The 15,119-nt window shown below is 46.3% G+C and overlaps 1 protein-coding gene across 1 annotated transcript; it reads left to right on the plus strand.

Annotated features, from left to right (window-relative positions):
- Positions 1 to 8,798: 8,798 nt before the first annotated feature.
- LOC125538737 (SWI/SNF complex subunit SWI3A homolog) lies at positions 8,799 to 14,904 on the plus strand. The gene is made up of 7 exons (XM_048702013.1): positions 8,799 to 9,050; positions 9,157 to 9,683; positions 11,520 to 12,011; positions 12,106 to 12,269; positions 12,345 to 12,397; positions 13,901 to 14,055; positions 14,282 to 14,904. Exons 1-7 carry the CDS (start codon positions 8,969 to 8,971, stop codon positions 14,480 to 14,482), a joined length of 1,674 nt encoding a protein of 557 aa, XP_048557970.1. The 5' UTR covers positions 8,799 to 8,968; the 3' UTR covers positions 14,483 to 14,904.
- The last annotated feature ends 215 nt before the right edge of the window (positions 14,905 to 15,119 follow it).

Here is a 15,119-nt window from a genome sequence, read left to right on the forward strand (position 1 = left end):
GTATATTCCAACAATGGGCCTCCTCAAGTGCCCTAGGTCTTCGTGAACAAGCAAGTTGGATGCACACCCACTAGTTTCTTTTGTTGAGCTTTCATACATTTATAGCTCTAGTGCATCCTTTGCATGGCAATCCCTACTCCTTGCATTAACATCAATCGGTGGGCATCTCCATAGCCCATTGATTAGCCTCGTTGATGTGAGACTTCCTCCTTTTTTGTCTTCTCCACATAACCCCCTCATTGTATTCTATTCCACCTATAGTGCTATGTCCATGGCTCGCGCTCATATATTGCGTGAAAGTTTATAGGTTTGAGATTACTAAAGTATGAAACAATTGCTTGGCTTGTCATCGGGGTTGTGCATGATGATAGCATTCTTGTGTGACGAAAATGAAACATGACTAAACCATATGATTTTGTAGGGATGAACTTTCTTTGGCCATGTTATTTTGAGAAGACATAATTGCTTAGTTAGTATGCTTGAAGTATTATCATTTTTATGTCAATATGAACTTTTGTCTTGAATCTTTCGGATCTGAATATTCATACCACAATTAAGAAGAATTACATTAAAATTATGCCAAGTAGCACTCTGCATCAAAAATTCTGTTTTTATCATTTACCTACTCGAGGACGAGCATGAATTAAGCTTGGGGATGCTTGATACGTCTCCAACGTATCTATAATTTTTGATTGCTCCATGCTATATTATCTACTGTTTTGGACATTATTGGGCTTTATTATCCACTTTTATATTATTTTGGGGACTAACCTATTAACCGGAGGCCCAGCCCAGAATTGCTGTTTTTGTCTGTTTTAGGGTTTCAAAGAAAAGGAATATCAAACGGAGTCCAAACGGAATGAAACCTTCGGGAACGTGATTTTCTCATCGAATATAACTCATGAGACTTGGACCCTACGTCAAGACACGTAATAGGAGGCCACGAGGTAGGGGGCGCGCCTACCCCCCAAGGCGCGCCCTCCACCCTCGCATGCCCCCTGTTGCTCCACTGGCGTACTTCTTCCTCCTATATATACCCACGTACCCCCAAATGATCAGATACGGAGCCAAAACCCTAATTCCACCATTGTAACTTTCTGTATCCACGAGATCCCATCTTGGGGCTTGTTCTGGAGCTCCGCCGGAGGGGCATCGATCACGGAGGGCTTCTACATCAACACCATAGCCCCTCCGATGAAGTGTGAGTAGTTTACCTTAGACCTACGGGTCCATAGTTAGTAGCTAGATGGCTTCTTCTTTCTTTTTGGATCTCAATACAATGTTCTCCCCCTCTCTTGTGGAGAGCTATTCGATGTAATCTTCTTTTTGCGGTGTGTTTGTTGAGACCGATGAATTGTGGGTTTATGATCATACCTAGATATTATCATAACTATGCTCAATTCTGTCAATTGCTCAACAGTAATTTGTTCACCCACCGTAGAATACTTATGCTCTTGAGAGAAGCCACTAGTGAAACCTCTAGCCCCCGGGTCTATCTTTATCATATCAATCTCCTACTACTTAGTTATTTACTTTGCTATTTACTTTGCCTTTATTTTACTTTGCATCTTTGTCATAAAAATACCAAAAATATTATCTTATCATATCTATCATATCTCACTCTCGTAAGTGGCCCTATAGGGATTGACACCCCCTATTTGCGTTGGTTGCGAGGATTTATTTGTTTTGTGCAGGTGCGAGAGACTCGCGTGTAGCCTCCTACTGGATTGATACCTTGGTTCTCAAAAACTAAGGGAAATACTTACGCTACTTTGCTGCATCATCCCTTCCTCTTCGGGGAAAACCAACGCAGTGCTAAAAGAGGTAGCAATCCGGCGCGACGGTCATCGTCCCGCGTTGGCGCGCGCCCCCATGACCCGTATATCGACCTTGCATGTTTTTCCCTACTGTCCAATACGTCTCGCAGGTCCCATGTGTTGCCCCAGGCCTTGGTATTTTTGTCTGAGTGGCGGCGAGGTGCAGGCTGAACTTCAGGCTGAAACGCCTCTCTGGCTCGGCCACGAGGTGGCCGGTCAGCCGCATCGTACACTGGTGATGTAGGTTTCAATGCTTCCTCCTCGAGGTGAGATAGAAACCCACGCTTTGGGTAACTCTTGGAGGGGTGCTCGAGTTCGTATTCCTTGGTTGCAAGGACTTCGGTCCATCTGTCTGCTAGCAGATCTTGATCAGCTTGAAGCTGTTGTTGCTTTTTCTTTAAGCTATTTGTTGTGGCAATAAGCCGGCGCTTGAAGCACTCCTGCTCGACGGGATACTCAGGCACGATAAATTCTTCGTCGCCGAGGCTCACCTTGTCTTCGGAGAGAGGCATGTAATTGTCCTCCTCCGATTCTTCATCTGCTGCCCGCTCTGGAGGGCTAGCTTGTTCACCCTCTCGCTCTAAATCGTGCTGGAGGGGATTGTTGTCGTCTTCAGCACTATCCGGAGTGTTATTGTCTCTTGTGCCGGTATCACTACTTTTGCTATGGCGGGACTTAGAACGGCGCCGCTGACATTGGCGCTTGGATTGCTTGTTGGAGGGGTCATCCTTCGTTGTCTCGTTGCAATTGCCTTCTTTGGGGGTGTCCACCATGTATATATCATATGATGAGGTGGTGGTCCAGCGTCCTGTGGGCAGTGGTTCCTGTTCGTCTCCTGCATCATCGTCCATACCACCGATGTCTTCGGAGTCGAAGTCGAGCATGTCGGTTAAATCGTCGACAGTGGCTACGAAGTGGGTGGTGGGTGGGGAGCGAAATTCTTCGTCGTCCGCATCCCATTCTAGCCGGACATAGTTCGGTCAAGGTTCTCCTGACAAGGAGAGAGACCTTAATGAATTTAGCACGTCACCGAAAGGTGAGTGCTGAAAGATATCCCGGAGGTGAACTCCATGATCGGCGCCCAATCGGATTCGACGGGCACGGATGCAGGCGGTTCGGAGCCCGTGGCCGGGGACAAATCCAATGGTTCGGCAACACGGCTCTCGTAAGGGGTGAAGTCAGTATCCGGTTCTATCGCCACTAAGAGTGCGGCCTCCATGGCGGGGTCTATCCACCCGTCCTCGGATGGCGCAATTTGTTCCAGATTGAGGGTCGGAGTAGTTGCAGGCATGATCTCCCGAACACTGTTTGACGGCAGAGCTAAATCATGCTCGTCGTGATCGCGCGGCGCACCTGACATGGGCTCGAATCCGTCGAAGATCAAGTCTCCGCGGATACCGGCAATGTAATTCACGTTTCCGAACCTGACCTGGTGGCCAAGGGCGTAGCTCTCAATCTGCTCGAGATGGCCAAGCGAGTTGGCCCACAGTGCGAAGCGGCCGAATACGAAGATTTGTCCGGGGAGGAAAACCTCACCCTGGACCGCATCGTTACCGATGATCGAACGAGCCATCAAGCCTTACGGTGACGGCGCAGTGGAACTCTCAATGAAAGCACCAATGTCGGTGTCAAAACCGGTGGATCTCGGGTAGGGGGTCCCGAACTGTGTGTCTAAGGCGGATGGTAACAGGAGGCAGGGGACACGATGTTTACCCAGGCTCGGGCCCTCTCGATGGAGGTAATACCCTACGTCTTGCTTGATTGATCTTGATGATATGAGTATTAAAAGAGTTGATCTACCACGAGATCGTAGAGGCTAAACCCTAGAAGCTAGCCTATGGTATGATTGTCTGTTGTCCTATGGACTAAACCCTCCGGTTTATATAGACAACGGAGGAGGCTAGGGTTACACAAAGTCGGTTACAAGGGAGGAGATCTACATATCTGTATTGCAAAGCTTGCCTTCCACGCCAAGGAGAGTCCCATCCGGACACGGGACGAAGTCTTCAATCTTGTATCTTCATAGTCCAATAGTCCGGCCAAAGGATATAGTCTGGCTGTCCAGAGACCCCCTAATCCAGGACTCCCTCAACAACACTTCACCAGATGATGCCAACAAAGGCCACAGGCCCGGATGGTTTCCCGACACATTTTTATCAGCGGCATTGGGATATATGTGGAGAGGAAGTGACAAGGGCAGTGCTAAGAATTGTAAGAGGAGAGGAGGATGCTGATTGTATCAATGACATTGTTTTGGTACTCATCCCAAAGGTTCTTAACCCAACTCAACTCTCTTAGTTTCGGCCAATAAGTTTGTGTAACGTAATCTATAAAATTGCTTCCAAAGTTGTGTCAAATAGGCTGAAGGTTATCCTCCCAGACATCATATCTGAGGAACAGTCTGCGTTTGTTCCTGGTAGATTGATAACTGGCAACATCATATGTGCCTATGAATGTCTGCATTTTATGAAGAGAAGCGGGGCAAAATCTATCATCTTTTGTGCTTTGAAGCTTGATATGATGAAAGCATACGATAGGCTAGAATGGCCTTACCTGCGAGCAATGATGGAGAAACTAGGTTTTGCACAACCTTGGGTACAGACAGTTATGGGCATGGTTCAGTCAGTTTCGTTTTCAGTTCTGTTTAATGGGGAAAAGTTAGAAGAATTTTCACCAAGCAGAGGCATACGACAGGGAGATCCTATCTCTCCTTACCTTTTCTTGATTGCAGCAGAGGGCCTTTCGTGCCTTTTAAAGACAAGTCCTCAGTCGTCAGGTCTTGAGGGGATTAAGGTGGCAGCGTCCACACCGCCTATTAATCATCTTCTGTTTGCTGATGATAGCCTGTTGCTCTTCAAGGCAAGTGATCAAGGGGCGACTTCCGGACAAAGAATCAACCATGCAAAATCGTCCATATTTTTTAGCAAGGGATGCCCTCAAGCTTTACGAGATAGCATCAAACAGAATCTAAATGTCCAAAATGAATCTTTGAGTGAACGATACTTGGGCATGCCTACGGATGTTGGACAGTCAAAGATGGGCACTTTCAAGTATTTGCGTGACAGAGTGTGGGAAAAAGTTAGAGGTTGGATGGAAAAACTCCTATCTGTAGCAGGAAAGGAAGTGCTTATCAAATCGGTGGCCCAAGCGATTCCGGTTTATTCTATGGCATGCTTCAGATTACCCCGAGGTTTGTGCGATAACATCAACACTATCATCCGCCAATTTTGGTGGGGTAGCAAACGGGGGAAGAGAAGGCCTGCTTGGGTCTCATGGGATGTTATGACAAAACCGAAATACTTGGGAGGAATGGGCTTTAGAGACATCGAGATTTTTAACTTAGCATTGCTGGCTCGCCAAGCGTGGAGGCTGCTTGAGGATCCACTATCTCTCAGTGCACGAATACTAAAAGCGGCCTACTATCCAAATATGTCTTTCATGGAAGCAGAGTTGGGCAGCCAACCTTCTCAGATTTGGCGAGCTGTATTGGATGGTAGAGAGATTCTGAAACATGGCATCATCCGACGAATAGGGAATGGGGCAACTACAAACATATGGCATACAAACTGGCTACCCAGGGATGGGCCGATGCGGCCGATCACCTCGCTCACGGCTACCCCACCCACTATGGTGTCCGAGCTTATTGACTACACCATCGCATCCTGGCGAGAGGAAGTTATCCGAGCGACTTTCCTGACTTTTGATGTGGATGCTATCCTTTCATTGCCTCTTTGCACGTGGGGGGTTGATGATTTCTGGGCTTGGATTGGAGAGCGTAGTGGCAGATTCACGGTCAAGTCAGCATACCGTTTAGTGCAGAACAAGAAGGAGCATCGGGAGAATTGGATGGAAGGGAGTGCAGGTGCTTCTGACCTTCGTGATAGCAACAGGGCATGGACAAAATTATGGCATACCAAGGTGCCTTCAAAACTGAAAGTATTTCTGTGGCGGCTGGCAAGGCACTCGATGCCGACGGTGGACCTCCTCCAACACCGCAATATGTCTACCACAAGATCATGTGCTCTGTGTGGAAGGGATGATTCTTGGGGACACGCTCTCCTTGAATGTACAATGTCACGATGCATTTGGGCACTTTCGGACCACACCCTGGTTGAACATATAAGCCTAAATGAGGAGACCAAAAAAAGGAACTGGTTATTCACTCTGCACGACGCTTTAAGCCAGGAGGAGTACACCGTTCTAGTGGTTACTCTATGGGCTATCTGGCGAGTAAGACGCAAGGCGATTTATGAGGATGTTTTTCAGAGCCCCAATCCACAAACCAGTTCATAAAATCTTATCTAATGGATCTTAAGGATGTTGGGGAGTCAGGGACAGAGAGGAGGCAGCAAACTACCAGCAGGCCAGCCCGTTGGATACATCCTACAGATGGGTGTGCCAAGATAAACGTGGACGCTGCTGTTGCTCGAGGGAGAAGGGTAGCGGCTGCTATCTGCCGCGACCAAAACGGATGCTATGGGGGAGCATCAGCGATAGTGGTCAGGGGCCTAAACGACCCTCCAACACTGGAATCTCTTGCGACAAGGGAAGGGCTAGCACTTGCGGATGACCACAATATACAACATGTCCATATCGCTTCTGACTGTAAAGTTGTAGTTGATGATCTCAAGCAAATGAACCCAACAAGCTATGGAGCCGTCCTACATGAAATCATGGAGCATAGTGCCTCTTTCACTTTTTTGTAAAATTGTTCATGAATTTAGGAGCTCGAACTTCGAAGCTCACAATCTAGCGAAGCATGTTTTGAAGCCGAGGGTGGGTCGCCATGTTTGGTTAGGACACCCCGGAAATGTCTCTTTTATCCCTGTAAACATTGATGCAGTTTAAATAAAGCTTCGCGAGATTGTCTAAAAAAAATGAATTATTTTTCTGCAGGGGTAGTACCAAATGAATTAAAATCCATTTTGGGCCGCAGCCCGTGGGAGCACGTGCACAAGCGCTACTCTGCAAACCGGCACTTGAAGCGAATTTAAAAATATGTCGAGGCGAGCAATCACGAGATTTGGGATAGCTCAATTCCGGACTTTATGTCTCATCTCATTGTACATGATCTCTGTATTATTAGAGGAACTCACTGCAGATATCGACACCTGTTAAGACGCGTTAGAAAAATAGCCCAGCCGCGTATTTTTGTCAGTTCTTGACTTGATTTCCCCCCTAAAAACCAGATACTACAGGAATTTTGAAAAAAAAATCAATTTTGTTTCTAGATTTTGAAAAAGTAGAAAAAAATCTTAATAAAATTTACAAGCTGTTTAAAATAAATTTTCCTCAGTTTGAAACTCTTTATGAATTTGAGAAATATTCACAAATTTTAAAAATGATTGTGAATTTCCAGAAATGTTTACAAATTCAAAAAATGTAAGCAGATTTCAGAACAAAAATTGAATTGTAAAAATGTACGCAGACTCTAAGCACTGTAGGAACCGGTTTTTGGTCACCTTTTTAAATTTAGAACAACTTGTAGAACGTATTTTTTTTTTAAATGTCGTTTTTTTAAAACAGGAACATTTTTTGAAATCTGGGTTGTAATTTCCTTGTTTTTTTAGATGTCTTATATCATTGAAAGTTTTAAATGTGAATCCGAGGCCTGATTCAAAAAAAGAGGGTGGGGTAGCAAGGAGAGAGGTACATGATTCATAGGGGTTTCAGCTTTTCAGGTAGTTTATAGTTGCACTCTTCACTGCTGTTTTTATTTGAGTGGATCTCTCGAGAGGAAATATAGTCATGGCTCTCGGTCATCTAGTATGGGCCTTACTTTCTCAGTTGGGTCGGGCCTTTTAATTCACAATTATTTCTAAACTATAGGAAAAGAGAAAATGCATAATTCCCCTAAAAATGGGCAATTAAAATGGTATATAGAGTACGCATGAATATCATATGAATGGTATAAACCTCCAGAATTAGCACTAAAGTGTTTTTGATACGTTGAGAAGAACATAGGAAATATACAAAGAGGTTCTTGGTCAATATTTTCCTCCAAATGAAGGGCAAATGATTCCTGAGAACACGTTCCTTATAATTTATTTCCTGTGAATGAAAGGAACTATGTAAAAAATCATAAGGATTAGAATCCTTTAAAAATTCTATGTGAATCAAAGAGGCCCTACACAACCAGCGACATGAGAAGACAAGCAGCAAGACCAAAAGCACAACGCCATCCTTTACTGTGCTAGGACATGCAGAGCCATTCCTAATAGTTGCATTTTCACTTACGCCTAGTAGTAGAGCTTCCTCGCCTCAAGGACAAAAATGTCTTTCACTTTGTTGTCTTTGGAACTATTTTCTTCAAACAGAGCGTTGCTTAGATGGTTAGTTTTCTAAATTATTTTTGGACTATCTGATGACGATGTGCCCGTCGACTATGAGATGAATGCGGTCACGTTGTCAATTTCAAAGGAAAGAAAAAACCCAGCGGAGCCGACTAGAAGGTCCAAGCAAGCAACGAAAAAACTCCGAACGAGCTAGTAACAAACGAGCAAAAATCCATTTTGGGTTGCAGCTGACAAGAGAGCGCACACGAGTGCTACTGTGACAACAGACACTTGAAGCGAGTTTTAAAAAAAGAACCCGCTTGGTACCTGTTTTGATTTTTTTACTCAGTTTTTTTTCTTCATAAAACTGGCTACCACAGGAATTTTCAATAAGTAAATAAAATTTAATTTTATATTTGAGAAGGATGCGATATTTAGAATTTTTCGAAAAAATTAAAGGCTGATTATAGATTTTAATTTTTTTCCAAATTTGCAAATATGTTCGAGAATTCAAAACAAATGTACAAATTGTCTCTTCTGGGCCAAAGCATAACCGAACTAAAGGATACGGACTCTGCACCATGACGGCCCAAAACTGTTCAAACGAAGGCCCATACCACGAGACCCGAGCACGAGCCCCACGCGGCAGGCAGCCCCACGCGCACGCGCACCAACAAATCTCGCCAAGCACCCCTCGTACTCTCGTCTCGGACAGCACCGCACACCGTCTCCTTCCTCCCCCCTCTCTCCCCCGAAAACGAGACCACGAGACCTTAGCTTAAAAATCCACCCCTTAATTCCAGATCCGACGGCCCAGATCTCTCCTGCCCGCATCGCTCCGTCCAACCCCCCCCCCCCCCTCTTCCCCCCCCCCCCATGTCGCCGGCGGCGGCCGGCGCCGCCTCCTCCGGCGAGGCGCCGCCGTCGCGCCAGCCCTACACCATCCCCGCCTCGTCCGGTAAGCGCTCCCTCCCCGACTCGCGCTCCTACTAGGGTTATATGCCCGGGCCGCGTGGGCCAGAAAGCTTGGCCGCCTCACCAATTGCGCGTCCTCCGCCCCGCAGGTTGGTTCCGCTGGGACGACATCCACGAGACGGAGCGCCAGGCGCTCCCGGACTTCTTCGGCGGCGCCGGCGGCACCGGCTTCGGGACGGCGTCGCGGAACCCCCGGATCTACCGCGAGTACCGCGACTACATCATCAATAAGTACCGGGAGGACCCCGCCCGCCGCCTCACCTTCACCGAGGTCCGCAAGGCGCTCGTCGGCGACGCCACGCTCCTCCGGAAGCTATTTGGCTTCCTAGACGCCTCCGGCCTCATCAACTTCTCCGCCACCTCCTCCCGCCCCGCGGCGCAGCAGCCTGGGCCGGGCGCCGTCGTAGAGGCGCCCCTGGGGTTGCAGGTGACGCCACGCCCGCCGGCGTCCTACTTCGTGGAAGAGAGATTGGGAGGAGTGACCGGGGACGGCCCGCTCCGCCTCCCTCAGCTGACCTCGTACACCGATGTGTTCGGGGAGTGGACGCCTGGGAAGGGGCCTATATGTGGCTTCTGCGGCGACGAGTGCAAGGACGGCAAGGTGGAAACCTTGAAGGTACTACCAATTTTTGATATTTTGTATCATAGACCGTGTTCTGTACTCAAGCCATTCTTTGACGACGAAGTGATCTGCTGATCTATCTCCACACGCTTAGTTCAGTCATGCCGAACAGGATTGTTCGCGACATTGATCACTGACATTGTTCGGCCATTTTGTTAGTGGCCTCAGCTCCCACAGAAGGATTCTCATCCAACATCTCAAACACACTGACATGGCTCTCTAATCTCTATACTATGCTTCAACACTAGATTGGGACGCTGTCGATTGCTTCTTGCTCCTCCCAAGGATACAAAGTTTCCTCCCACAAGGACATCATCAAGGCAATTAGCCCGATCAGCATCATACATAACATCGACGTATAGGCAATCATTTCTATTGGACCATGCACCGTGACTTCCCGCCAAATATCTCATTATTCGATGAGACACTTCCAGATATCCAGTATCCGGATTATGCATGGAAGGTCAATAAATACTCCCAAGGTCACGAATAACCTACCAAAGCCAGCCAAGTATAGTATTCATACTCCACCCTCTCAAACTAGCCGTTGAAAGGCTGAATCGGTTTAGATGCTGACTGACCGGTTCAACTGACTCTGAACCACTGGTACGGCCTGCTTTGAGCCCAACGGGCAGAAAACTAGCAGTCGAAGACCGAACCGGTGCAACCAACAATAGCCACACCGGTTCAACCACTTTAGAGGGCATGTTAATCCCGCGAGCAGAGTGGTGCAACCGGATATCCTCAGTGGTGCAAATATAATGAGTTGAACCGACACTGAGGTACCGGTACAACCCGTAAATATGCTGACCTGGACAGATGAGGCGCAACGGTTCAGCTCCCCCCCCCCCCCCCCCCCCCCCTCCCCTCCCTCCCCCCCTCCCACGATGAAGCCCTCTAGTCCCTTCCTATTCAAGAGCAACAATGTCTTCCTCGATCAAATTAAGTAATTTTTGGCACTCTTTAAATCGATGTCATTTGGCATCAATCCTACTCCCTCCGTTCCGAATTACTTGTCGCAGGTATGGATGTATCTAGATGTATTTTAGTTCTAGATACATCCATTTCTGCGACGAGTAATTTGGAACGGAGGGAGTATCTTCGGAATTGGCTCAACGCGAGGAACTGCGCATTGGTGCCTCCACACACACAGTTTGCGTTCCCTCCTAGCTGCATACCTATCCTTCTGCAGGAGCCCCTGTTCTCCTGATCGCACGCACACCGCCGTTATCTGCCACCAAAGGCTTTTGATCCTCGAGCCTCTGCAGATTCACCTCATGCTGCTGTCACTGACCAACAGCGAGACTCACCTTTAGCTCTCCATCTACTTTGTCAAGATCAACATCACCACCAAGCTCAGGGCCACTGCTGGCGGCAACACCTAGGGTTTCGGGGACGATAGTAGATTTGATACCACGAGTATTGGAAGGTTGCGTGGGGGAATTTTCTGTCTGCTTCTTGTACATACACCAAGATACCTGGACCACTGGGCCGAATCACCCACACTCGCAAACACATTACAGCCAATCACTGCACCATTCAACACTTTGTCGAGCAGTGTCCCGCATATAAAATCTGCTCACTTCAGCTCTTCCAGACTCCAAACACAGCAAAGTAGTCTTTTTAATTGGATAACATGCTGTGCAATGTTATTTATGAAATTTATCCAAGTACTGTATTTATTTCTGTTTACAGAGGGCCGTTCTTAAACTGTCGGCTACAATTTGATTGAGTTGTGTACTTTGTTATTGAGATGATCAGATTGCATCAAGGTATGACGAAAATGAAGGAAATTATGTGCTGTCTAATGTTTATGCATTTTCTTTTCAGGATGGTTTTAAAGTATGTTCAACGTGTTGCAAAACCAATAGTGCAAAGAAGGAGGAAGCAAATAAATGCTCTATTGTTAAAAAGGAGAGCTCTGACAACCATGCTTCCAGTGCATGGACAGATGCAGAGACGCTACTCCTTTTAGAAGGTGTCCTAAAACATGGAGATGACTGGGATCTTATTACCCAGCATGTCCGCACAAAGAATAAAACAGAGTGCATTGCTAGGCTTATTCAGTTGCCTTTTGGTGAACATATGCTGGGCAACATAAATAATGGTAAATCTGATAGTAGGTTCCATACAAACCAAACTACTGATGGCAAAACGAACCACTTTATTGTGAAGGAGGCATCAAGTCAGTCGGCCGATATGGTTGATGGCATGCAGATTGATGGGGAGGAAGATGGTGCTGATAAATTAGTTGAAGACCATCCTTCAAAGCGTCGGCGTTTATGTTCTTCAATAGATGTCACCAGTTCATTAATGGAGCAGGTAATAAAGAAAACATAACATATGAAGAAACTAATTTGTTAAGGATGTACAAAGATTTTTAGCAGATCACTGATATTTGCTAATACTACCTCAGTTAGCACTGCTGACTACCGCGGTGAGCCCAGATGTTGTGGCTGCAGCTGCAGCCGCATCAATTAAAGCATTGGGTAATGAAAATCCCCAAGCAAAGAAGGCATTTCATCTCAGCGAGAAAGAATACCAAGTCAAATCATTCTCTTCTAACCATGTCCAAGAGAGGTAAACATGTGCTGCAACTTGTTATTCTTTTTAGTATTGGTTCAATCTGTTTATCTTAAGATGACATTTTTACAGTGATTGCAATGTTGGCAATAAGGAAGCAGAAATGCATGGACAGACTGTTCCTGGTAGGCCTAATTTTCTTCTCACATTTTGAGCTACTTGTAAATATATTTGATTCCTTGATACTTATCATAGAGAGTTATTTCTTTATCTGTTGATAAACGTTGCTGTCAACAGATATTTTTTTTTTCTGATGCATCTTAGGATTAGATTTACCACTCCTAACAAGTTCAGTAGTATTATAATCAGCATGTATGTCCTGAATTTTATAAGCTTACTAGCATAATGCCCGTGCATTGGTACGGAACCACAAAAGTAATTGAAGTTGTATTGAATTAGTATTATACGACAACCAATGCACTTGGAATACTGTGAAGAGGAACTCAAGCAAAGCAGGTTAGACTGCACTTGTGTAACGGCAGGGCCATGGGTGCACCGGTTAGCGGACCCATGGCAAGATTTGGCAACATGGAAGTTAGGACGACGGAGATTTAGACAGAGAGGGGGGGGGGGGGTGACCATCGGCTGGAGGATGCATATTGGGGAGCAGCGACATCAGGAAAAAATGATAATTGGTGCATTGACTGGTTGGTTTGTGTTACGGTAAAAAAAATACATACCGACCTTTACTTATAAAATAGTTTCCCATTTAAAACATGAGTGAGGTGGTCGCTTGCTGGTTTGGTCAAGCTGGGTGTCGTGGCATGTGTGAGGTTCGAGGCTCCCCAACTGCATTATTTTTCTACCTTTTCTTTATTATTTATTTCCAAACCTGAGGTGTCTGGTGGGTTCTAGATGGATGAGGGAGATTGGGATGGAGTGGGGGAGTGAATTCTTCCAAATCGGAGGGGTCTTGTGGATTCTAGATGGATGAGGGAGATTCTGATGGGGTAGGGAGTGAACTCTTCCAAACCAGAGGGGTTTGGTGGGTTCTAGATAGATGAGGGAGATTCAGATGGGGTGGCTAGTGAACTCTTCCAAACCAGAGGGGTTTGGTGGGTTCTAGATAGATGAGGGAGATTCAGGTAGAGTGGGAAGTGAAGTCACCACCACCAATAACTCCAATTTATGAGGTAGTAGAGATTAAATTTGGGTTATTGACAAAATCTAAGCAGAAAATGTCAGAATGTACATGTGTTGACGGCTATCAGAGGGCTTGGTGCTTTCACGGTTTCACAGACTGGATGGTGCTTGTGTGGCATGCCATCTGGGGTTATTTGTTGTTTGATTGTTTTTCACGGAATGAAATTGGTGAGCCAGGGCTATGAATTTAGTCATGCCACCTGTCTCATTAGACCTTTAATAGGGTCTCTTTTTTACATCACCTGGCATGCTCCCATACCACCTGTATTAACTGATGCAACCCCCAGTACCACACTGAATTAGAATGTTTATATGCTTGCCTATCACAAGTAGTTTGCCAGATTGGTGAACTGCAGATTCTGGTTTGGATCTGCCAGCTGATATAATTCCATAAAATAAAAGAATGGAGCTTCCAGCCTATTGGCCTCTACTTGTGCCATGACTGCTCTGCACACCTCAAACTAATGCTTTGTCATTAATGCCAGATAAGAAAACAGAAAAAAACTTTATTTCTACCGCATATCAAGTGAGGGCAGCTGTTGGAACAGCTGTTGGTGCAGCTGCTGCCCGCGCGAAGATGCTTGTGGACCAGGAAGAGCGAGAGATGGAGCTTCTAATGGCGTCCATAATTGAAACTCAGGTGAATTGTCTTCCTCTTTCCCTGCTTAAATTTTCAGAAGTGTAGTGTATTTTGGGTTTCTAGGTTTAGCTGAAAGGTACTACCTCTGTAAACAAATGTAAGACATTTTAGGTCTTATAGTGACCTAAAGCGTATTATATTTGTTTACAGAGGGAGTACATCATAGATGCTGACCAAGTTGTTGTTTAACTTTAATCACTGACGGCTGTTTTCTTATGTTTGGCAGCTAAGAAAGATCCAATACAAGATCAAACACTTTGAGGAGCTAGAGTTGATCATGGATCAGGAGTACACCACCATACAACAAATAAAGGAGTCCCTGATGAAGGAATGGCAAACGGTCCTGGAGCGAGCATTTCAGACTGGAGCACCGCTTCAGAGGGACGAAGTGCTCACAAGGCTGTTCCTGGACAGGTCTACTCCATAGAGAAGCTGACTGGAGCCGATTATCCCTCCTCCTCTGATCCGCCGCCTCGCCCTCTGACTGTAGTCCCTGTAGGTAAAGCAGCATTGTGCGTGCGCGCAGGAGGGCGGGCGCATCTGTAAAGGTGCTAATTCATCTAGATATGTTGTGCTTGGGGCCGCCCCTCAGCCCCCTGTACCATGGTGTGCAATTGCGCACAGCAGCAGCTCTGTTGTACCAACATCCAGCTAGGGTTAGATAGCAAGGGTTGCTGATAGTCTGCTGTAACTTCATTTTTTCCGGATGCACAGATGTTTGGTCGGTTCGGGGTGTCCGTATTGTCGGCCCCGTTGTACTGTTTGGTTGAACAAATAGTCGCTGTATAACTTTCCAGTGTGAGCTTAGAGTACATACCGTGAGAATACCATGGATGTTGCTGGAAGAAATGGCCATGTGAACTTTTTCCTGGGAGATGTTTGGTTGAATGTTGGATGGAGGACTGAGGCATCGTTCTCAGCCCCAGACGGCGCCTGGGAGCGCTGCCTGGGTCAGGCAGACTTGCTTGGAAGCCAAACCAAATGGATTTTTGTTTTTTACTTGAGCCGAGTTTAAGTGAGGCAAGGTAGCTCTTATCGCTAGCCTCGCGCATGCTAAACCAGAG

This window comes from Triticum urartu, chromosome 2, assembly GCF_003073215.2.
Source record: "Triticum urartu cultivar G1812 chromosome 2, Tu2.1, whole genome shotgun sequence".
In the NCBI taxonomy this organism is placed as follows: Eukaryota; Viridiplantae; Streptophyta; class Magnoliopsida; order Poales; family Poaceae; genus Triticum; species Triticum urartu.